Source organism: Lucilia sericata, unplaced genomic scaffold (genome assembly GCF_015586225.1).
Source record: "Lucilia sericata isolate MDLA Ls3-8-SP2 unplaced genomic scaffold, ASM1558622v1 Contig000910F_arrow, whole genome shotgun sequence".
Lineage (NCBI taxonomy): Eukaryota > Metazoa > Arthropoda > Insecta > Diptera > Calliphoridae > Lucilia > Lucilia sericata.
Genome location: NW_023994897.1, coordinates 153,148 through 179,729, shown reverse-complemented (window position 1 = coordinate 179,729; position 26,582 = coordinate 153,148). Strand labels below are relative to the sequence as shown.

At 32.5% G+C, this 26,582-nt stretch overlaps 2 protein-coding genes across 2 annotated transcripts in view; both read right to left on the bottom strand.

Moving 5' to 3' along the window:
• Nucleotides 1-613: 613 nt before the first annotated feature.
• On the bottom strand, nucleotides 614-15,189 carry LOC119608991. Its single transcript, XM_037963647.1, has 5 exons — nucleotides 14,224-15,189; nucleotides 8,352-10,944; nucleotides 7,291-8,291; nucleotides 6,023-7,231; nucleotides 614-5,948 (listed from the first exon to the last, which is right to left on the bottom strand). Exons 2-5 carry the CDS (start codon nucleotides 10,923-10,925, stop codon nucleotides 1,652-1,654), a joined length of 9,081 nt encoding a protein of 3,026 aa, XP_037819575.1. The 5' UTR covers nucleotides 10,926-10,944; nucleotides 14,224-15,189; the 3' UTR covers nucleotides 614-1,651.
• Nucleotides 15,190-18,702: 3,513 nt separating this feature from the next.
• Nucleotides 18,703-26,582, bottom strand: part of LOC119608992 — a 46,359-nt gene continuing 38,479 nt past the window's right edge. The window contains exons 2-4 of the mRNA XM_037963648.1: nucleotides 21,250-21,484; nucleotides 19,292-19,641; nucleotides 18,703-19,233 (exon numbers count right to left, since the gene is read on the bottom strand). Coding sequence (XP_037819576.1) covers nucleotides 18,746-19,233; nucleotides 19,292-19,641; nucleotides 21,250-21,458 — 1,047 coding nt within the window. The 5' untranslated portion in view covers nucleotides 21,459-21,484 and the 3' untranslated portion in view covers nucleotides 18,703-18,745. The remainder of the gene's footprint in view (nucleotides 19,234-19,291; nucleotides 19,642-21,249; nucleotides 21,485-26,582) is intronic.

Below are 26,582 nucleotides of genomic sequence, written 5' to 3'. Positions count from 1 at the left end.
TGGGGGCTAGGTGAAATAATGGACCGATCTTAACCATTTTCAATAGGCTTCGTCCCTGCGACAATCTTGTACCAAATTTCATTGAATTATCTTCAAAATTGCGACCTGTAGTTTGATTACAAGGTTTACATGGACGGACGGACGGACAGACGGACGGACATAGTTAAATCGACTCAGAAAATGATTCTGAGCCGATTGGTATACTTTAAGGTGGGTATAGGACCAATATTATTGTGCGTTACAAACATCAGCACAAACCCAATATACCCTCCCCACTAAAGTGGTGTAGGGTATAATGAATTATTTCGCAAGTACAGCAGTATTATGTTGAAATGTCAAATATTATGAAAAAATTCATTTATAAGAAGAAAATCTTAAAAAAATATTCCTAAATATAATGAAATAGGATTGAAATAAAAAGACAACAAAGACAATTTCGTTTCATTTTATAATATATATATAGAGTTTTAAAGAATTATGCAAAATGTTTGCATAACTTTAATAATTCTTTAATATTTATTTATTTATTTTGCAAGTTGTAGTTTTATTTGTATTGTTTTTAATATATTTATTTTTATAATAGAATTTATTTAATGATTAAAGTTAAATTTAAAGTATTTTTATTGTTTTAAATATAATAATAGTATTCAATATTATATAATAATATACACAGTTAATTTACGTAAGTGAAAACATAATACGTAATTGTTTGTTTGTTTGTTTGTTTCTGGGTAATCAAAATAAAATTTACAAAATTTTTACATAAAAAAGTAAGAGAAAAATAATGATAAAGTGAATAAAATTAAAAAAAATAATTACAAGTGTTTCAAATAAAAAAAACTATTTTATATAAAAAGTAAAGTTTTTAAACAAATAATTCCATTAAATGTAATTATTTAATTATTTAGTAGCATTAAATTTTCGATTTTGTTTGCAACTAAAAAGAAATATTTATAATATTTACATAAAACTTATGTTTTTTTTTTTAATTAAATATAATTATGTTTAAATTTTTATTTATGTAGCTTATAAGTAATTTTAATTAATATATTTTAATATTAAACTCTATTTGATATTTAAGTTAATTTAAAGTGAAAGAGAGAGAGAGAGAAAAAAATGAACATAAATTATATTCCCAGAGTTCAAGTAAATATATTTCTTTTTTTTTTTTTTTTTGTTTCTATGACAATCAAATTAAGATTGATTGTTTTCCAGCTTAATAAATGTTATTAAATATTGTATTTCAAGTTCATAATAATTCTTATTATTGTATCCAAAAGTTTTAGTTATAAGTTTTAATTAAAAAAAAAAAAATAATAAAATTAAACTAAAAACCAAAATCTATTTAGTAAATAATTTTTTATCATATAATAAGCGTATTTTGGCGTTACTTTTTATTAGTGTTAGAATAAACAAATTTTGGGTTGTTTTTAAGTAAATTTTAATTATTGTAATTAAAGAAGAACAAAAAAACCTAAATTGAGCCTTTCCTAGTTGGTACATCAACTGTCTAAATTTCAACAACAAACATTAAGAGAGAAAGTGTTAAAAAGAGAGAGTCTGAGTGAAATAGTGTTATGAAAGAGAGGTAGTCTATATATACAGTTTTAAAACATTCTGAGCAATTTTGTTTATGTTGGCAATATTTACACTAGACATTAAGCTGTCCCGTTGCTGTAGAGGGATACAATTCCTCGGAGTATTTGGGTCGACATTCGGCACAAAACCATTTACCTTGAGGAGCCACCATTATGCCCACACATTCAAAGTGAAACCATTCTATGAGACAATTTTCACCATCACAGGCTATCATTTCGGATACCTCGTCATAGGGACAGCGGCAATAGCAGTAAACTGATTCTCCTTCACGCGGTTGTCTGGCACCGGCTGGTGGTCTTATGGGATAACGTATATTATTGGCTTTGAAGTATTGTAGTGTGGCAAAGTCTGGATTGGGCAAGAGTGCTGGTGGTATACGGTGATTGAAGGCGGTAGTCTGTGGTGTGGGCGGTGCTGGTGGCTGTGAGGGTAATATAATGGCTGGAGGTGCCGTCGCCACTGTTTGCTTAACCATGGCAGCATTGAAACTACTCGTAGCTGAAAAATGTTCCTTGTTGGCTTCCTCATCACTGCTGGTGTCATCGGTTGTATTATAATTGCCTGTTTTATTATTAGAGTGATTGATAGTGGTATTGAGACCTATCTGTGAAGGTCTTATTTTCAGCGTTGGTATGGGAGGGAATTTACTTTCTGCTTTAGCCTCCTTTTTCTTAGCTGGTCTCTTACGTGCTGATTTCTCTCCTCCCGTTAACGACAGTCTAGATTTCTTTTTATTACTCGATGAACTTAATGTGCTAACGAAGGGATTTCCCGGAGTAGCGGGAGTTTTTGGTGTTCTTGGCGTTTTATTTTTATTATTCAAAATACTTTTAGAGGGTGTGGGCAAATCATCTTTGTGCCATGTCAGTTGGGGTGGTGGTTGTGGTTTAAAAGCTCTAGTGCCTATCATTAAAGGTGGTCCATTAATAAGATTTTCATCATCGCTAGTATAACCATAGAATTTATTGGGTCTTCTTTGACGTTTTGAACGTTTGAGTGAACCATCCGCATCAGAACAGCTGCTGCCTTCACTCATGCGATGTGAATTGCCATATGGCGGCATTGTTAAAGGACGCGGCGTTAAGGTTGTCTGTTCCACAGGTGGTGGTGGTGCATAAATAGTTTGTGGCATTATATTTAAAGGAGTAGTATATAAACTGCTAGCTTGAGTAAGTTGTGAATCTATCACTGGATTTATAAGGGTGACAGGAGCAGCAGGTAGAGGAAGTGCGATTGGTTGCTGTTGTGGTGGCAACACTTGCATCATGTTATTTACTGGCTGCTGTACCTCTAGAACAGTTTGCGCCGGCGCAATAGCTTGTTCTGCGGCTGGTATATGATTCGTGTGTAAACCTTGTCCCTTGCAAGATGATTTACGATCACGTTTCTTCTTTTTAACTTTTATTTTTGGTTTTTCATTTGTGGCCACTTCTTCGGGTAGAGAGGGTGTTGAGGGACGACTATTCTCCACGATGTCATAATTATGTGAAGGTGAGAGTCTAGTTTGTGCCATAAGTTGTGCCCGTTTTTGTGCCAACAATTCATTGGCCAACTTTTGTGGATGTTCATCATAGAACTCTTCGTCTGTCTCCGATTCATTTGTTTCCAAATCACTTTCATAGAACAGCGGCTCTTTGGGTGGAGAAGGTGGTCGTTCTTCCACCTTTTCTGGTTCCTTAACCACTTCCTCATCATCAACATTAATGACCTCAGTAATGGAAACTGAAAGTTTGTGTTGTTTTAAGGGTGAAATACTTTCACTACGTTTACGCATGCGATCTCGTTCAGACTTTTTACGATGACGTTTACGCACTGAATTGTTAGAGGCCATAGATGAATCGCTGTCTTCGGAAGATGAAGAAGAGGAAGATGAATCCGAGTCGGAGGAAGAACACGAACAGTTCGAACCACATGAACAACTAGAATCAGAACTAGAGCTAGAATCGCTAGAGGAGGAGGAAGCATCTGATCTTTTCGAAGATAAACGACGTCTGGGAGATTTACTTTGTTTCCTTTTAGTGGGTGAGGTTTCAGGTGTAGATGTTACCTCTGCTGTAGGCTTTTTGAAGTCATCCTTTTGTGTAGTAATATCCGGTTTTGGTGCTGGTGGTGGTGGCGGTGGAGGATCTGGTTCTATCTTACAATAATCATGATCGGAGCAGGCTACATGCACAGGTACGCGCTTAGGCTGCTTACTCTCTTCATTGGCTGCCTTTAAGCGTTCTAATTCTTCCACTGTACTTGAACCCTGTTGGGTTTTGAGGAAGTTTTTCCAAATATCTAATACTTGACCCGGTTCTACAATTTCCGAGGATTTATTTTCTTTATCTTCATTTTCCGCTTCTGAAGGTGGTGAGAGCATTACACGCGGCATGGCATCTATTTCACTTTTGGTTTTGGAATCCGAATCACTATCGGAGTCATCGCTAGAATCCGATTCCGAGAGATTGGGAGCTGTTAGATTTAAATCATCCAATAGCTCTTTAGAACGTTTGCTCTTTTTACGCTTTTTACGCGGTTCACTGGAACTTAAACGCTTCTTTTCTTTTATTTCACTATTTTTGGAATCCTTTACATCATTCTTCTTTTTATCGTCTTCATTGTCTTCCTTCTCGTTTCTTTCACTTTTCTCCTGTTTAAGCAGATTTTCATTTTCAATTTCAGATTCATCTAGAGGTTCCTTTTTAATCTCTATAACCTCTTGTTTAATGTTTGGCAAGTTATTTGCTAATTTAACATCCTCTCCGCTGGCCTCTTTATTTGATGCAAACTCATTTTCTTTATTTTCCAAAGCAGCTGCAGTGTCATTTTCCTTATCCTCTGGCTCTACGGGTGGCAGTACTTGATGTACCAAAGCATGCTTAAGCAAAAGCTTTCTAGATATAAACTTCTCCTCACAGTTATCCTCTATACAGGGATAACGCAAGTCACCACTGTGTAAACGTTTGTGCACTCTCAAGTACATCGCCTTGGAGAAGCAGAGATTACACACTTCACACACAAAGTTGGGGGGTGGTATGCAAAAATGATAAACATGACGCCATCTCTTTTGCAGACATCTTTTGCAAAGGGTACTCTCAGTGCCATGCTTCCAAAACAAATGCTTTGTTATGTCCAATTTATTGCGATAGGCAATGCCACAACGATAACACAGGTGATGTAATTTGTGCTTCCACACATGCGAAGACAGTTTGCTCTGATCACGACAGTCTTCCAGACAAACATCACAAGCAAAATGTTTTTTGCGCAAATGCACCATAAGACGAAACGGTGAAGGTATATTGTCCAACTCACAGAGACAACAACGAAACTTGACATCGAATACTGAAACCTTATTGGGTACACCGGGACATATGTGACACAAGATCTCGCTGAAGCTAAAGAAATTTGCACGACACATAAAACATAAAATGGCAGTACGTAAATGCATTTTGCGATTGTGCAAATATAGTTCCTTATGCGTGGCGGTGACAAAACGACATTGAAAACATTCAAATATACGTTCATTGAAGGGATTTACAAATGAACCTTCACCATAGGTGCAATAACTGTTCGAATTGAAATAGTGTTCCTCTAGATCGGGTAGAAAACTTTTCAATTTTGTTACTATAGTAGAGGGTAAAAGTTCTTCGGCTGTTATACTATCCACGGTGGCGGTAAAACGATGATGTCCTATAATGTGCAGCACTAAACTTTTGCCATTTACTGCTATGCGCCGTGCATGATTGCAATATAGACAAAGGGGATAGGAGGCCTTTAAGCAAATGCGTACAAAATCAATGATTTCATATTTATCTAAAGGACGATCCAATTGCAAATCTATTGTGACAGTATCTTCATTTGCCACCTCTATGCCATCGGCTGGTGGTAATTTTTCCATTTCTAATTGCTTTTCATTATCAGTTACTTGAATATTTTCTTCTTGATCTTTATTATCACATACATCAATTTCAGTATCATCTTCACCTTCTTCCTCTTCCTCCTCATGATGTTCACTCATACTCATGTCTGCTCTTTCATTGTTTTCATTGTCTGTAGATTGTGTCAGGGAAATATCCATTTTCTCGGGAGTAACAGGTGTATCCGGTATCTTTTCTTCTTCTGGTTGCGCATTTTCAATGTTTAATTTTGTGTTTTCCTGCTCTTCTTGTTGTTGTTGCGGTAGTGCCAAGGGGGATTCTGTTGACCTGTTGAATTGTTCAGTTTCCACCACAGTATTGTTGGCCTCTGATACTGATGTTTCGTTGTCAGTTATTTGACTACTTTCCATGAGTTCATTATTGGATTTGATGTCGATACTTTCGCTTGAAGTATGGAAATTTTCGTTGTCTGATGGACGTAGTTGATTGCTGTAAAAGAAAATGTTTAAATTAGAAAAGTTTCCTCTTAGTCCTGCAGAATAATGAAAAGCTTTTCTACTTACCTATAAATAATTTGTGTTGGTTGTGATGTAATTGTTTCATCAATATCCATCATATCACTGCCAATGGTATCACGACGCTCCTGTGGAATGCCAAACTGTTTAACAGGACTGGGAGGAGGCAGCAGAAACTGTTGATGTTGTGGCGTTTTCTGAAGTTGTTCCTCTCCACTTTGCGATATGGTTGAACGTCTTGGCGTAAACCAACGTGAATTAGGCGAGGCTGGTGGTGTTGGTGACCAATTGTGATCAGCGGTTCTATTGCTAGATTGTGAAATGGTTGGTTGTCTTGGCAAAGCGAAGGTTTTATTGTGACGATGTGAGGTTTTCTTGGTGCGTTTAATGTCCATTTTAGTACGTTCGATTTCCTGCATTATGCGCACAAGATTGGAGTTAGGCTCATCGAGGGAATCATCGTCCTCTAGTGATAAGGGAGGAATTTGTGATTTGTTTTTATTGTCTGCTCCGCTATCATAGGCCGCATCGTCTTGTGAATTGCCCGCTTCTGTGGCAGATTCTGTAGCTGAGTTACGTTCATTTTCCATATCTTGGGAATTGGCCGGTGTAGATTCGGCTAGCAAAGAAGTTTGTGTTGTTTCTACTGGTGTGGAGGTTACTTCTAATGCTGCACTAGTTGTAAGGGCGGAATTTCTTTCAGTTTCTTTATTAAGCTGATACTCCTGTTCTTGCTTTTCTTTTTCTTCTACATTCACTTCCTCTTCTTCATGTTCTTCTTCTTCCTCCTCCTCCTCTTCTACATCTTCCTCACTATCAGAGGTGGAGAGAGCATCATCCACAGACTTTTGAAACTCTTTGGGAACACGTAATTTAAATTTCGGAACCACTAGTTTAAGTGGTGGCAAAGGTTCTGGTATTGCCTCGAGTTTGTCTGTTTCTCGGTCTGGTGGTAGATCAGGCTCTAATTGTACACTTGCTACTTGTGGTTGTTGTGTCCCAAGTAATGAGTTGTTATTAATTTGTGGTGGTATTTGTGCAGGTGGAAGCAGATGATTTGTGTTGCATGATTCATCAATAACCATATTACTACTACTGTTACTATCTTCACTATGCATAGAATTAATGGTTGTTGGTGGTCGCAGACTTTTTTCAGCACGACCACTATCACAGTTCAAATTGGAATTGGAAATAATGGTGGGATTGATATTATGATTACTTATGGTTATGGGTGGAACAGTAAAGTCATTTTGGATTCTGTAAACATAAGAAATAAGTAAAAAAATCAAATCAAATTATAAATAACCAAAACATACCTTTCATTAGCAAGTGGCGCCGCAGGAGCAGCTGCAGCCACAGCTTCCAAGGGCTGCAAATGTTTCTCCTTTTTCTTTTTCAACTTAGAGAAACGTTTACTATCAGGATGAGCTTTACACTGATTAGTATGCCGTCCTTTTTGACCACACAACGAGCAAGGTTTTATATACTCCGAGCAATCATGTTGAGAAAATTGCTCATTTTCCGTAAAGATATGTTGGCAGGTACAGCACATTAGGAAGCGCGTTTCCAAAGCATAACCCTCCAACATCGGTATACTTTTGCGTAAAGCCTCTTCAGAATTGAAATGATTCTGTTCCAAATCATGTTTTATTTCTAAATGCAATGCCAATTTTTCAGCGGTAGGAAAGAAACGTACACAATACAAACACATATGACGATTGTGCTGTTCACGTATGTGCAGAAATAAATTCCAATTTTCATGAAACGTATTGCAGGTGGAACATTTGTAATAACGTTTCTTTGTACTGGCAACTGCGGGCTGTGCTGGAGGTGTTACTATTTCTTTTAATTCTGTAAAATCAGCTGTTTTTGTTGTGGTTATGGATGTTGAGCTTTTAACACTATTTAGAGGTGGTGGTGTTGGTGTGGATATTGGTGGCGGCATTAACGCTTGATTAAAGGGAAATAGTGAGTGAGAAACTAAACATGTGTTCTGATGTTCTGTTAATGCCGCAAATGTATCAAAACTTCCAGTTTTACACTTAAAACATAAATATTTTGTAATGCCGGTTGCCTGCGGTGGAGGGGGAGGAGGCGCCGGAAGAGGAGGTGGTGGTGTCGGTATTGGTATATCCACTAAAGGCTGTGGTAGCGGTGTTGTTAGTAGAGCTGGTGCATATGTTATAGGCGAGGTAGTGAGTGGTGACATATTACAATTAGCTGACATATTTGGCATTGCCAAGGGCTTTTCTAACTGCTGCAGGAGTAAAGACTTGAATGTGGTGGGATCTTCAGTTTCTGGTTTAAATAGTGAAGGCTAAAAATAAATATAAATAACTTAATTATCAAGTCTCTTATATTACAATAAAATACTTACCTTTTCTTCATTATTCTCCATAGCAAAATTGCTTTCTTCCGGTTCAAGTTCGGTCATATTAGTTTCTGTAGTTTCCTGCTGTGCACTTTCTTCAATTTCCATATTTTCTTCCAGCTGTAAATCTTTAGCATTTTCAGGTTCTAACTCTTCCTTGAGATCTTCATTTAAGGGTAATGATTTCTGACTTTCCTCTGCCATGGGATTTTCTATATATAAATGTACTTGTTTTTGTTTAGGACCCATAGAATCACCATCATCACTTGAGTTGGATAATTTTCGTTTTAGGGTGATTTTTAAAGGTTTGACTTTTTCTTCTTTAACATCATCCATAGGATGATCAATAACTAATTGTTGGGAGGAGGATGTGGTAGTTGAACAGGAAGCTGAAGAAGCTAAGGAAGAACGGCTGGCTTCATCGTCTTCATGTTCGTTTGTTGCAGCTGGTGGTGGTAATGAAACCTCAGATTTGTTTGCTGTATCATTAGCATTATCATCATCACTATCATCATTATGATGTTCTCTACTATTTTCATTAATCTTTAAATTACTTTCTTCATTATCAGACTCTATGTCTGTTTTATGTTCATTGTGATTATTTGTTTCTGGTTCTTGCTCTCCAAAAGATGAGTCCATCTCATCTGTTTCTTTTGGAAATTCACTATAAAATTCCTTATTTTGTGGAAAATTAAATGTTGAATGATGTTGGGGAGGAGAAGGTAAAAAATTCGAATCACATGATGTTTTGCGTGACTTTGTTAAATGACTCGTTTCATCATTAAACTTGATGTTACTGTCATTAGAGTTTTCATTAGGTTCTGGTGTATTAAAACCGTCCGGTGAATCATGATCACCATTTAATTTAGGCGATTGCAATGATTCCTTTTCTTCTTCTAGATCTTTAAGCTCTCTATCTAATGAATTTTCTTCAATGACGGTTTTTTCATTGCATTCCTTTTCGTCATTTGAGAGGTTTTCTGAATTCCATGAATCTGCTAGTTTGCTAGATTTGTCATCAACTTGATCATCTTGATCCATAAAATTCTCTTCATCACTACTTGATCCATCACTTTTGGGAGAAGCTGCTGAAGTCTCCTCCAAAGTTGTAATATCTGGTTGTCTTCTTAATTCCTCATTATCACCTTCTGCATCTACATTATTTTCACTAAATGCTTTTTCACTTATAGGAGAAGCGCCTAGAGGTGATCCAATAGTTGGGTTCGTATTTTCGTTAACACTTTTAGGAGAATCAACACCTTTAGGAGGTCCAGAAGAAGATATTTCGGTTTGTTTAGTTTCTTCATCCTCATTATCTACATTGTCTTCCTTTTCACTTTCATTATTATCAACTTCTTTTATATCTATAGTTTCGGAAATATGTTGTTGTGAATCCTGACTCCTTGAGGTATCATCTTCTGCATCATCATCATTTTCCTCTTTATTCTCGTTAGTTTGTGTTAGTGGTGATGGGGTTTTATTGTATTGATAACTATCTTGACTGCTGCTGTCATCGTCTAAATCAAATTGATATAAAATTCGATGATTTTCTGCATTCTTTTTAACTCTAGATGGTTGGGCAGTTGTAACTGTAGTTTCTAACGTTTGACTATTATCTTCGTTCTCTTGTACAACTGTATTTGTGGCAATTTGTTGAGACTCTTCATCATTTTCCTTTTCCACACAAATATTGCTTGTACTCGTTACCACTTCCTCTTTTTCTTCTAAGTCATTATGTATTTCTTCTTTAGATGCTTCTTTCGATTCTTCCAAATCTTGTGTACTGACTTGTAACACCTTCTCCTCTTCCTCCTTCGAAATTTCATTTTCATTTGTTTGTAAAACTTCAGTTTTATGTTCACTTTCTGTCACCTCTTTTATATTTAAAACTTCTTTTTCTTCTTTATTCTCCACTTTATTTTCGTCATCTTCATCTTCACTCTTTAGTAACTCTTCCTCCTGTTCCATAGAGATACTATCCAAGACGTTTGTTTTATTTTCATTTCGGTTTTGATCTTCAATATGTTCATCTTCATTATCCGATTTTAATAATTCATCTTCTTCAGTTTCAGTTTTAGATTCTTCATATTTAAATTTTTTAGTTTCATTTGAAATTGGTTCGTCATCTTCAACACTCATATCTCCTACATCATCTGTTAGGTTATTATCTTTACTATTTTCCACATTTTGTGGCTGTGGTTGCGGTTGCGCTGTTGCTTCCACCTGTTGTAGTTCACTGTCATTATGAGACTTTTGGTTTTCATTTACATCATCACCATCTTCAGTGCTACTTATATCCATTGGTTCTTCGTCATTATTACCACCATTGTTATCGTCTTCTATTTTGTCCACTTGTGGTAATGGAATATTTGTGGTTTCACTACTATTTTCTTCTGCTGTTGTTGTAGTTTCATTGAGTAATTCATCATCTTCATGTTCACTTACATGTTGTTTCATACTATTGGAATCTTCTGTCTCTACATCTTCGATAGTTTGTGGTGAATCATGTGTGATATTAGAGTCCAGAATGCTTGTAACATTTATTGCATTTGTTTCTGGTGGTTGATTAATAGTTTCCATAATTTATTTGGGATTTCAACTGAAAATAAAGAGAGTAGTAAATTATGATTATTTGTTTGTTATAGAATGAGAAAAATTGAGTTTTGATTGAAAAGAATTACAGTGGACGTCCAATAGTACGTACACTCTTTATTACGAATATCCAATAATACGAATGGCAAAATTGTTGCATTGTCTACTCTATAGTACGAATAAAGTCACAATTTTTCTGTTCGATAGTACGAATAACGCATTTTTTATGGGAATTTTGGTTTTATTTACGTATGAATGAAGTTTTTATTATGTTTTTATTTTATTATTTCGGTATCATTCACCTTAAGCTCAGTAATTTTGAAGTTTTTTTTGTATTTATTACAAGTGTTTTGTATTTTTAAAAATCCTATACACACAATTTACTGCATGTATATTTACAAATCAACAATTATTTAGTGTTATTAATTTATTTTATTGGAATTTTGATGACCCAAGAGAAGAAATTAAATTGGATGATAACGCCAATGAGGAAAGTATTTTATTAGTTCCCGACAATAACTCTGCTGAGAACAATATTGAAGCCTCAAAAGCGCTGTTATTGAAAAAGCCGTAAGAATCATTTTACAATGTAATAAACATCGATGTTAAATGATGGATTTTTTAATAAGTAAAATGATTTTATATACATATGTATGTATGAACTGTTAATTTTGAAAGTAGTGTGACTCCACATTCCAAACAATGGGTTTAAGGATAACTATTCTAATTTTTAAGAGAAAATTATAAATTAGAGAATTGTGGTATATTCCATTCAAGTTTCTAATAAATGTTTTATGTAATCTGAACATTTTAATACATTTTAGAACACATATGTAAATTGCAAATTGTCTTTGGCACACATCTTTTTAAAAACATTAAAATTTAATACCTTCTACATATATCTCATTTCAACCATTGGACTCACGATACTTTCAAAATTAACAATTCATATACGTAAATATGTCCCTTTTATGCCTGTTTATGTACAAGAAATTTATTTAAAATAATACACATTTATTATATTTTGTTTCGTTATGTAATTTTTCATGAAAAATAAAACAAAAATAAATTAAATCAAATATTTTATGTGTATTATTTGAATTTAAACATACAAAATGTGTTGTTCAATAATACGAATTTTTCGGTATTACGAAAGGGCCTGACACTATATAATTCGTACTAGTGGACGTCCACTGTATAATGAATTTATATAAAAACTAAACAAACAATAACGCTAAAGCATGAATTGCCCATATTTTTTGATTATAAAGAATCTTTACGATGTAAATCGAATAACTCATTAGCCATCGATCAAACAGAAATAATTTGAAACAACGCAAATCGGCTCGATTAAACTTTATATCTAACAGCCATTTTAACACTTATTTTTCTTCTACATGAATGTGTAGCCGTAGTCTCCTTCGCCTGCATCGATTGTCTTGATTTCCCATGACAGCTTGAAATCCAGGAGAGTTTAGTTTAAAAGTAGTCCGTTTAACATACATATGTAGGTCTCCATCTGAAATTTCTTGTTTAACTTTTCGCATGATTCTTGAACTTTTCAAACTACTGACAGCTTCTTTGTAATTAGTTTACATCCCACTTTATCGTAAAATTAGTATTTTGAATACCGCAGAACTGATAACTATTTATTGCTTACGATGGTGCTGACTATGCTGATTATACAGTTTCTCCTGGGATGTCACCGTAGAAGTCATACCAACTTTAACAATACATGTTGTGTGCTTCCACGAGGCATGTCAGAAAGGCTTCGTTAGATCACAACTTTAATAGACATTCACAAAAACTCACTCAATTCCACGGAAGAAGAGTACTACATGACAAAAAGTTTATACAAAATTAAGATCTGGATGGACTGACAGATTTAATGACTAGCTTGATTGACCTGCTTGTGTTCAGAGTCCTCATGCTACCCATCACAACCATTCAACTGCCAAATGGATTTATGGACTAGCGTTTGAATTATCACAATTTTTAGGCCTGGAACTCAGTGCAGAGCTCCCGGGCATGAGAATCGTTTAGTCGTAGCTGTTATAACAACAATGTCATGTAAATATTGTGTCATAGATGGATAGATACAGGCGATTTATATAATTTTTTTTTTTATTTATGTACTTTTAATATCAGAAAATATTAACTTTTTTAAGATATTTAAGATAAATTAACAAAGTATTCATTTTAAAGTAATTATATGAAAATGTTTTTAAATCCAAATGTTTTGGAAGCACGCTGCACTTTAACTTTTGTGAGGTTATCTTAATTTTTTATTATTTAATTACATATTCTAAGTTAGAAACATTAAAGTCACAGCCGTTTTCTAGTTTAATCGAATAAAAATAGTAAATTTAAATAAATTATTAACAAAATCAAAGAAATAATATTTTAAAATTCATTAAAAAATGCAAAGTGTTTACATTTTACTTCTTATGACAACAATAATTTAACGATTAATATTTGATCATAACAAAATGTAAACAAAACAAAAAAAAAAATAAAATCTTGACACCAGCAGTTCTTCTTCTATTTCGTATTTCGTTTTACACACACCACATGTTTCTTTTGTCTTTTATTTTACTACTTTTGTATGCACAATTTCACAAACACATAAATACATATCTTTGATAAATAAATATGTATGTACAAAGAAAAAATAACAACAAAAAAGATTAGAAACCCAGCAAACACAAATATTGATACGTCACACTACAATTATGGTCTTACTTTTACAAAAACCAGCAGCTGCAAATTATTGTTTTGTGAATTTTTAGCCATTTTATTTTAAGTTTTACTTTCTAGAACATTATTTTAACATTAAAAATTTTGAGTTAAGACACTTTTGTTGCAAATATGAGAACTATCAGTATTTGCATATTAATTTTTACTTAAAATTGTTTATTGGGGAATCACTAAATTATTAAAATACACAAACAAAACATTTACATTCTACTATCTTTTAAAGCAAGACAAACTAACAAAAGCAAAACAAAAACAATTTTAATATAAACGAAATAAATAAAGACAAAGAAAAGGAAAATGAAACAAAAACATAAAAATCTAAAATCATATTATGAATGTACAAATAGTTTTTTATCACAAATAAAAACACGCGCCTTTTTTTCTTTTAGCAAAATTTTTTTTAGCAATTAAAACTAAAACAACCAACAAAAATAACTAGTGCTTAACATATTGTAAGCATTAAACACAACAATTAAAATACATTAAACATTATTTATTATATGTACCTACATTTTAAAATGCAAATTACCTTTTAGTATATATTCTTGCTTTTTAATATTTTACATTAAGGATTTATTATTCTCCTTTACTTTACAAAATATTTGATTCAATGTTGTTTTGTTATCCGAGCGCCATTTAATAATTACTTTTTTTATGGCCTTTAAAGGTAACATTAACACGTTGTTTTTTCTTTTTAATTGTCTTGTTAATAAATTTCTGGTTTCTACGTCCGTCTGCGTTTCTGACAGACAGACATACAACTTCTGGCTGGCTGAGGTCTTTAGTAGCAGAACAAACAGCAGGCACGGTAAACAAGACAACAACAGCCTTTAAATCCGCACACACTGACGTTTGCAGACCAACTAAATTGAACCACCAACATGAAACGAGTGCGCGTCAACGAGCCCGAAAGTCTATGTGTCTCGCCCAGCGGAGTCTCAACGAAGCAAAAACAAAAAAACAAGACCACGGACAACCGAGCGCGCTCTACGTTAGAGGAGACACCCTCTTATTCAATCGTAGCCAGAATTTTTCACAATTTTTCTTGCACTTAAAATGAATTTCACAATTTTCTTAAATATTTCTTAATTTTCTTGCTGAAAATTCTTAATTTTTAAAATAATTCTTTCTTTTGTTATTAATTTATATTTTTTTGCGTATTATTCTTTTTTTCTTAGCGTGATTTTTTCTATTCTTTCATGAGAATTTGGCAAAGCACACTTTTTTTCTTCCGTATTTTTCTTACATACACGCGAACTTGGTCAAATTGATTGGCTTCAATTTTTAAACACTTTTTTCTAAAATTTCTTTATTTCCCTTTTACGAATCTTTATATTATTCAATGGAGAATTGTTTAAAGAATATTTTTATTGTAAATTTATAATAATTGAAGCATTTTTTATGGGTTTAATATTAAATTGAAAAATTTTTTATTCCACAAACAAAAAAATTTGCTGAAATTTTTGGCGTTAGCCCAGAGACCTGAGCCGACTAAGTCTAGCCGCCGCAAAAATTTCAAAGACGCCGACGCCGAAAATTTTTCAGCTAAGACGGCTTGAAGACTTTTACCATATTTTGTATAATTTGATGTACACTTTCATTAATATTTTTTTAATATATTTTTACAAATTTAAAAACAAGCCCTTAGGGCCAAATATGGCTTACATTCTACTCAATAACAATTTTTCCTAAAGTTACTTAAGACTTCTTCGTTTAACTAGTAGTTATTCTTCCAATTAAGACAATTTTTGTAAAAGAGCTGTCAATATAACTTAAAGTTAAAAATAACTAGATATTGTAAAAATCGGAGTTTCAGTTATTTAAGTTATATAAAATCTCGATTTTTTAAATGACAATTTAAAAAATTCCGATTTTTTAAATATTTGCTCCAAAATTCCACTTTTTTAGTTACTCGGATTTCGTTTTTATTTATGTGTGTTTCTAGATAACGTTACAATAACAAAATACAAGTAAAATATTAACGAAAAGTATTCGTACGTTATATAGAAACAACACAGTAATATATCATTGTAAATTTAAAAAAAAAAAGCTAACAACATCGGCGACTTACAGTCAGTTTTAAAACGTCGTTGACATTTTCAGAGTCACCCGCCGACGTTATTAATGCTTGTCGACACAGAGTTTTGCGAAAGCCATTTTACGTTTAGTCAACCATGCACAGTGTTGTATTTTTGAGTAGCACGTTAATAACAGGGTTGCATTAACAAAGGTACAGTTGACATCGTTGCAAAAAGTGTAAAATAATAAGTAAATGCTTAAAAGGCTTTATTTTTTATTAAAAATTTATAAAATTAATTTCTAAGTAATTACTTTTGGGTAAAATTTATTAATATTATAAAAAACATAAATATTTTAAGAAATATTTATGAAATATTAGCTACGCCATCTTAGGCGTATAAATTACAACCGTGAAGTTGAAAAGCTGAGCAATGTTGGCTGCACTGAGACACGCGTCTTTGTGGTTTTTATCAACATCCGGTGTGTATTTACTAACAGTACAGTAATTTCAAATATAAAAGTACTGTTTGCATCAGTTAGATATTTCATAAATGGTCTGCACTGGAAGACTATTCTAGTCTCAATATTACAGAAAATTCCAAAAGCAGCTGTTGATACTCGAAAAAGTATCAGAAAGTCCCTTTTTATAGATTTTCATTCACTCCCGTTGCCAATATTTCCCGTTAAACCATGCCTAAAAAACCGCTAGAAAACGTCAAATTTATTGAATAGCTGGAAATTTAGTAACTTACCGAATAAATATAAAACTTCAGTAAATTTTATAAAAAATTAAGAATATTAAATCTCTATAAACAAATCTGTCGAAAGTAGTATAGACTAGACTTTAGATTTTACTATGGACTAGACCATATACTAGACTAAGGACTAGACTATGAACTAGACTATACACATAACTCTAGACTAGACTATAAACTAGATTATATACTGGCTTGGACCAGATAAGAATTTACATTAAACTATAGATTAATCTTTAGTTAGACTATAATCTTGAACATAGACTATACTATAGACAAGACTATAGACTAGACTATAGACTAGACCATGGACTAGACTATAGACAAGACTATAGACTAGACTATAGACTAGACTATAGACTAGACTATAGACTAGACTATAAACTAGACTATAGTCTTGAATATAGACTAGGCTATAGACTGACTATAGACTAGACTATAGACTAGACTATATACTAGACTATAGACTAGACTATAGACTAGACTATAGACTAGACTATAGACTAGACTATAGACTAGACTATAGACTAGACTATAGACTAGACTATAGACTAGACTATAGACTAGACTATAGACTAGACTATAGACTAGACTATAGACTAGACTATAGACTAGACTATAGACTAGACTATAGACTAGACTATAGACTAGACTATAGACTAGACTATAGACTAGACTATAGACTAGACTATAGACTAGACTATAGACTAGACTATAGACTAGACTATAGACTAGACTATAGACTAGACTATAGACTAGACTATAGACTAGACTATAGACTAGACTATAGACTAGACTATAGACTAGACTATAGACTAGACTATAGACTAGACTATAGACTAGACTATAGACTATAGACTAGACTATAGACTAGACTATAGACTAGACTATAGACTAGACTATAGACTAGACTATAGACTAGACTATAGACTAGACTATAGACTAGTAACACTGACAACACTGCACAACGTTTAATTTTATATTTCTTAGCGAACGATCGAAAAAATACTAAAAATTAATTCCTAATAGGTTGTACAAAATCAAATTTCCCGTACCAAAAGGGGGTAAATTTTTGGTACTTTTTTCTCCCTATTAAAGTAATAAAAATTTTATTCCAAAAAAAAATTGCACCAATGTTAGTTCGTTTGCAAGGTAGTAAGGACACAATTTTTCAACAACATCGGTCAAGAACTACTATCTAAGTTTTTGATCAAGAAATGGTGCCTAAACTATATTACTTACTCGTGAGTAACTTTTGAATTAAATGTATTTGTATTAAATTTTTTTTAAAAAAGCTAATTAAAATTTTATTTGGTTTTATTTTAATAAAATATTATAAGAATAACAATAATCAAGTGACTTAAATATGTTTATTTTGCATTAAATATGCAATTAATAATGAACTATATAATGGACCAATATAAAATATAGCAAATATTTATACATTTTACAAATCAAAATATGCTGCTCTAATTATAAATATTTATTACCGGTTTATAACAAATTACTTAATAATTTTAAAAACTAATTAAAATAAAAAGGTTATTTTTTTGTTTTTTTTATGGAATAAATATTATTATTTAGTATCTATTTGACAATCGTTTTTAACTAATATTTTAAATAAATCTTTAAACTATTTAATTTAGTTAAATTGAGGTTTTTTTAATTAAAAAAAAGTCGAATAGCAGTTTTAATTTAATAAATTTAGGTTTCGAAATATTGTTAAATAAGTTTTGGTCCATTAGTGATAGTGAAAATATATAGAATATACAAGACAAGAATTCAAAATATACACAATTGTGGAAAAAATCATTAAATAGACTTAAATCTATTTAAAAAGTATGGTAACACTATAAAAATATTTGATGAAAAATGGGTGACCATGAAAATTTTTGTTCATTATTCTTTAAAAAAATGATCGGCACGGTGGAAGTACCTATTAAAACCTTCTTATATTACTCTGCTTTAACAAGAAGTGAAAATCTACTGATTGTATTAGAATGGTATAAAGCCGATGTCTTCGGGAGCTGGTGTTCGTGAGGTCTAAACACTATTCAAAACAAATGTTTATTAAAATCACAAGATCTATTCTTTGTTCCCTTCCTCGTTATATGTATGTATATTTCATATACAAAACTTCAGTTAAACATCTTATAAATAGGACACACTTATTTCCTCAAATATTTCAACAATGTGAAAAACTACCTTAAGATAATAATAAAAACTCAATTGAATGAAATTAAATTAATCATAACAATAATTTTATTATTAACATGTTCAATAATTTTTACCCATAACACGATCTAAATCATTCCAACTGCACGAATAATCGATTTGCAATAGACCCTTTTTGCTCATACCGAATTTACTACTATAAATTCCACTGTAGAGCGATGAAGAGGGACGTCGCCCTAATGTTTGACTGGCGGTCATGCCCGCACAGCCATAACAACTAGAGGGTCCAGTGGCTGGGGTCGTGCCGTAAATCGAGTGAGTGCCATAGATTTGTTGTTGCTGTTGAGCCTGCGACAAACATTCATAGCAATCGGATACACTACAGCAAGGAGGCAATGTAGCATAAGGATTACAATAGTCGTAGGTTGGTGGCATTGGTGGTGGTGAGGGAAATTCCAATTTGGGTGCTGGTTTAGAAATTCGTCTTTGTGGTAGTATGCCATAGTTGGAAACTTGTCGCTGTAGTGTCATTGTGTGATAGTCATCGCCCAGCGAACTATGCGGCTCGGTAGAGGAGGAAGATGAGAGGCCTATTAGAGAGTGAAATAGTTAAAAATTTTATAAATTATCTCATTTTCAACAACTTACCACCAAATCCTGTATAAATATTTTGTTCAACATCTTCCAAATTAAGAGCATTTTGAAATTTCTGTGCCATATGCAAAGTCATATAGTCATCGTATTTATCCGCACCACCCACATCGTAAAGACCACTAGGACGTCTTCTTTGCGGCTGAGGTTGACAGCATTCCATTTGACATTGATAGTGTGAAGAACGTCGACGATTACGTGGCATAGTGGATGCCATACGAGGTGGAACCTCTATTGGTTCCCTGTCGTAGTAATAGTTCGAATGCATGGGCTCCTCGATGGGACTAGGTGATAGCGATGTCTCGTAATATTCTTGGGGACGTGGAGATATTGGCTGTTCAATTTTTCTGCAAATAGAAAGCATAAAGTGTTTCTTTAGTAATATTTTCATGGATTAAATAATTTCATTGTTAAGACCTCTTGAACTCTTGATAGTAAGAACATTTAACCCAATTGGCCTTAACATAGGATAACTTACACTGGCAATTAGTAATCCCATACTACAACATGAGGTGATCCTAACGAATAAGCAAGTCCGATTAGTACGTATTCTGATTAGTCACAGAGGATTAGGGACACAGCTATACAAAATTATACGAAAAAACTCAGACAAATGTAGAGCATATCGAGAGGACAGTGAATGGATTACTTTCTCTTTCATTACCAATGTTTTATTTGAAATTCGATCCAGATATCTTGGGAGCAATGTTATTCCAAATATTAAAATCCTAAGGGATAAAGATTGGAAAATGCTAACGAGTTTCTGTACATCGAAAGTTCTTTAAAACCCGATAGATCCTAAAAGCCGGCAACTTGAAAATTTAATTCAAATATTGACATTAAAATGGAAAAAATCGATCTATCCGAATAAACATTATGGCCTAGTAAAGATAGTTCTAAAACACATAAAACGCGATAAGCCCAGGAAGAAGGATTTAGAAGTTTATTGTTAATTTAAGGGTTTTGGAAATAAATCTGTCATTTTGAAGGAGTATAAGTTTGGAAGATGGACCACACAAACGCACATATTGTAATATCGAAATATTGGTCGTATTCTGGGTATTGATTAGATTCTAAGACGATTTAGCCATGTCCGTCCATCTGTCTATAAATATTAACTTTAGGTTTCGGGTTTGATCAACTACCCATACAAATGGACACCCGTCAACTGGTCGAATAAAGTCCTCTTCCAAAAATTAATTTATTATTCATAACTGGACTAGTATAGCGATGAAATTTGACATAAATGTTTTATGAAAACCAAAATCTCTCTACCAAATACCATGAAGATCGCTTTATATTTGACTAGATTTCAAATAGGGTCTGATTCATAAAAACGAATGGTCCACCCTCCGAAATTCACATGATTTTATAATAAATGCTTTGAAAGTGTATGTACATGATTCGGATTAAACGAGTACAACTCTTTCACTTGTTTCTATTTATAGCTTATATCACTACTACTGTGGGACCTTAAAGTATATCCATTGGTTCAGAATCACTTTTTGAGTTTGATTAAGCCATGCACGTTTGTCTGGCTGGCTGTCCATGAAGGTGCGCAAGGTTAAATTTTCAAGATAATTTGATAAAAATTTGGACTAAGAACAAAGTCTGTTGAAAATGTTTGAAATCGGGTCATTATTTCATCCAGATTCCATAAGTTAACTCTATAAAACAATGACACAACTAAGTTTTATATAAACATATATGATATTGGTTATTTCTGTAATGATCGGATATCATTTGTTCCTAGCCCCCGTACATAGACCCGTCAAAATTTATTAATAACGGTCCATGTTTGACTCTAGCTCCTATATAAAGCCTCTTTCCAAAGTTTTTCGTCAAAAAATTACGTTAAAACAGAATTTAATATAATTAATCATACGATCGGACATGCCCGATCATATTGTTATTTTTTTAATCGTCCTCTCAAATAGTGATTACAGTGTACTTACTTTCTAACATAATCATAATTTTCTAAGTCCCATGGATCCACATAACATCTCTGAGATGGCAATAGTGTTGTACTATAAATATCTTCCGTATTATCGATCGTATAGTATGGAGACTCTTGAGAATCGAATGAATCATTGTATAGAGCATCCTGTGGTAACGGTTGTTTAGGACCGCGTCTTCTAGGTGTGGTATGACTACGTTCACGCATTTTTTACTTAAAAAAATAATTAATAACTGAAAATATACAAAAAATTTTGCATATTTTATTTAAGAAATTTAAAAAAAAAAAACATTAACATTTAGCTTATTTGCAAATATATTTAAATAAAAGTTTTATCATTGGTATGACAAAAAGTTAATGTTAATTGTTAATTATGTACATAAATAAAATGTTTGTTTGTTATTTATTCTAATGCCTAATTTGTTTAAAATGTAATAACTTTAAATTTATACAAAAAGTTAAACCATTCTTAGAATTTACTTTGGTAATAATTATATTTTATTAAAAAAGATTTTTTATGCGTTAATTACTTCTATAAATTCTAACAGATTTCTGTTTAGTTTATGTTATGACATATTTACTGTTTGTCTTCTTTTTAATTTGCATTTGTATTTTAAATATATAATCAATTCCCATGGACCAGCAGCTGCAAATAGATCGAATCTTTTAGTAATAATTTATTTCTTAAGTGACTTTAATTAAATGCCAACAACTTGAGTTTTTAACCAAGGCTTAAATACAATAGTGGCCAGAAGTAATCATAATATCTTTAAAATAATATTACGCTTATATCTTACAATGTCAGATGTATGTATTAGGGTGGTTCAGTTCTTAACTCTAATCTTAATGTTTACTTTATAATAAAATTTATTTTTTACTATATAATTAGATCGGGGTCTGGTTATATTTTATCGAAACGATAGATTTATAGTTTTCATACAAAAATATTTTAAACCGTTAGAATATCTACCGTTTAAACGATAACTGGAGGTTGAGTTAACGAACCTAAATGTCGAGTTAAATACATTAAACTGAGTAAATATCCCCCTAATGAATTATATTTAAAATGTCAAATATGGAAGCTATAAAATTATACGTAAGTACATCGAAACAAGTGGTTGGACAACTTTAAACACTTTGTTTTACTATACATACACTCGGGAAAAAATTAAATAAATTGGACTTGGATTTAAGCGTAATGAGTAAAGAAGTATGATTTTAGATTACATTACATAGATCGTTTATGAGTTTTGAATAGAAAATCATATGATGTTTTAAATATTATGATATAAGTACCGGGAACTCGATAGAACTCTTAGATCCGTTAATAACGCTTCATAACGACTGACAACAAGATTGTTATATTCGTATTTATAACAGATAAGTATGTTTAGTAGGGCTTGGTTCAACTTGAGATTTATGAGATCTGATCAGAGAATTGGATGAAATTTGATTTGATCCATTAACATCGCTTCATAACGGCTGTTCAGATAAAACAAAAGAAGTGTTGTAATCGTATTTATAACAGATAAGTATGTATAGTAGGCCTTGTTTCAACTTGAGATTAATGTAGGGGTAGGATCTATTATGAAACGATTTTCTCACAGTTTTATGGAGATATTTAGAGTCACATGAAACTAGTTTTAGTTCAATTTCTCGATATTAGATATTGCCCATTTTCAATAGTAAACAAACTCTAGTAAGAGATAAATTTTATCCTAGTTGCTATCTCTACCCGTTTGGTAACCTATTCTAATAGACGGACATTGCTAGAGGTTTTCTGAATCCAATAAGGACCCTAAATGTAAATCAGACTTATATCTCCCTCATTTGTGTTACCTAGGACCCTAATGTGGACTCTAAATGTATATCAGACTTATATCTTCCTCATCTGTGTTACCTAGGATTTAGTTTTATTATATAGTCCGAAAGAAATTGAAAAAAGTCAAAGCGGAGAGACTAGAGTATAATACTTTTCTAAAGATTGAGCTGCTTTGAGTAGAAATCTGACCTAAACATTTGAAGGAACTAGGTTTAGATCAGATTTCTACTCAGATGTTCGTGATAACTTAGTTTCTCCATATTTGAGATATTATAACATCTCGAAAACACTTTTATTTAAATATTTTGTTATGTCATCTGAAAGTGCAATCCATTGACTTTAAAATAAAAGCTTAAACTCTGTTATATCTTCTTTCTTCTTAGAGATATCATAACCTAAAGTGAAAACCGGTTATGAGGCCAGTTTCGAATTTAGCACAGCTCAAAGCTCAATATGCTCTACTTCAGGCCCCTATATCTCCCTACTTCATTATCTGAGATTTCGATCTATTACACAAGCTGATAAAATTGGAAAAAACCGAAGTCCATCACATCATTTGTTCAAGATATCTTAGCGTAAAGTTTGAAAACCCTTATTTTTGATCATGTTTGAGTCATTATAACAGCACTAAGATATCTTAGTTTAAATTCTTTGTTATATCATCTGAAAGCCTAATCTGTTAACTTGAAAATAAAGATTTAAACCTCTATTATATTTTCTTCCTTCTTTTAGATATCTTAGCTTAAAGCGCAAACCTGATATGAAACCAGATACGGATTGAGAGCAGCTTTAGGAAAATGTGCTGACGATTATATATGTATTTAGATGCTGATTATATATTTATATAGGAAAGTTACTCCGTCTGGCATTGTGTTCTAACCTCAAAAGAAATGGAGCTAATGGAGCCACTACTAGATAGGCAGACTAGACTTTGTACCTTTAATATAATAATGAAATTTGTTTTGTGATCACTGAATTTGTACCAAGGCAATCATAGATCAGAAAAGGCCTTAGGATAATGTATAATCTTCCCAAAAGTTTTCACATAATCTTCAACGATTTTCAAAGTGCTCAGATTTTATTCATTCAATTCTATGAGTGTAAAAAAATCAATAAAAATAAACTATGTATTTATTTAAACAATAATTGAACGAAAAAAAAATAACAAAACTTCAATTGATGGCCAATATTAACGATGGCCGTCATCATTACTTTAATGATCACTACGATGATGATTACGATGTTGATGACGAGGCTGCCAATAACGATAATGTTGTCTCAATTTATTGATCATGAACATAAACTTTAATACTGGAAGCAACAAACAAGAGCTAGAGCTCAATTTATCACTGTGTAAAAATATGTGTATACCATGTTTAGAGAGGAGTTTCTTCGCTACATAAAATTGGCACAGTTTATCAGTGGCGCGGCTCCTGTTGTTGTTTCCTGTTTAAAGTGGTCAATGGAGTTTATAACTTAACGTTTCCGAAGCGTATGTTAGTTTTAATGTTTTTTTTTTATTTTCATCATATTTTTTTTGCCGGAAGATATTATTTTATTGCGTTCAGCTTGTTCATCAATGTGAGTAAAGAAAAACCAAAACAATATTTTTGGTTGGAAGAGAGTGTTGTTATTACAATTATGCAAAAAGTTGTCATGACCAAAGTAAAATTATTAATAGTTTTCTGCTTTTGTGTGATTTTTATCAAAAATATAGAGAGTAAATGTTGTCAGCAAATGTTGGACTGGACTGTCTGTGGTTATATACCAGTTATTGATCTTGAATTGAGTTACTCTTGAATACCTCGTTGATTTTTATGTTTTCTTGTGCTAAAAAATATTTATTATATTTTGATTACTTTATGGCGTTTATGGTGAGTTTTTCAATGAACTGGATTTTCTTATTGGATTTTATTTTATGTAAGAGAATGTGGTTCCATTAAACTTGAACTTAACTGATGAGCTGGATTTGTACGTCAATAAAATACAATTACATGTAAGTTATGTAATTTTGTGGAAAAGTTTACGCAAAATACATGTATTATGGGAAAAATCCTTAAATGTTTAGTTTTCTTATTTACACTTAGAGAAAATGCGGGAGCTCTGGTCGATTATGGAACAATCAGGAAAGATTTACTCAAATGAATTCTATTGATATGGAAACTACATAGACTACACTATGGACTAGAATATAAACTAGACTATAGACTAGACTATAAGACTAGACTTTAGACTGACTATAGAATATATAGACTAGGACTATAGACTAGACTATGACTAGACTATACACTAACTATAGACTAGACTATAGACTAGACTATAGACTATAAGACTTAAGACTAGACATGACTAGACTATAGACTAGACTATAACAGACTATATAATAGACTATAGACTCGAATAGACTATATACTAGATAGACTATAACTAGACTATATACTAACTATAGACTAGATACAGACTAGACTATAGACTAGACTATGACTAGACTATAGACTAGACTCTAGACTTAACTATAGACTAGACTATAGACTAGACTCTAGCCTAGCCTATGACTAGACATAGACAAGACTATAGACTAGACTATAGACTAGACTATAGACTAAGACTATAGCTAGATATAGACTAGACTATGACTAGACTTAACTTAGACTTAGACTCGACTATAGACTAGACTATAGACTAGACTATAAGAACTAGACTATAGACTAGACTATGACCTAGACTATAAGACTAGACTTAGACTAGACTATAGACTAGACTATAGACTAGACTATAGACTAGACTATAGACTAGACTATAGACTAGACTATAGACGACTATAGACTAGACTATAGACTAGACTATAGACTAGACTATAGACTAGACTATAGACTAGACTATAGACTAGACTATAGACTAGACTATAGACTAGACTATAGACTAGACTATAGACTAGACTATAGACTAGACTATAGACTAGACTATAGACTAGACTATAGACTAGACTATAGACTAGACTATAGACTAGACTATAGACTAGATATAGACTAGACTATAGACTAGACTATAGACTAGACTATAGACTAGACTATAGACTAGACTATAGACTAGACTATAGACTAGACTATAGACTAGACTATAGACTAGACTATAGACTAGACTATAGACTAGACTATAGACTAGACTATAGACTAGACTATAGACTAGACTATAGACTAGACTATAGACTAGACTATAGACTAGACTATAGACTAGACTATAGACTAGACTATAGACTAGACTATAGACTAGACTATAGACTAGACTATAGACTAGACTATAGACTAAGACTATAGACTAGACTATAGACTAGACTATAGACTAGACTATAGACTAGACTATAGACTAGACTATAGACTAGACTATAGACTAGACTATAGGACTAGACCTATAGGACCTAGACTATAGACTAGACTATAGACGAGACTATAGGACTAGACTATAGACTAGACTTATAGACTAGACTATGACTATGACTACTTAGACTA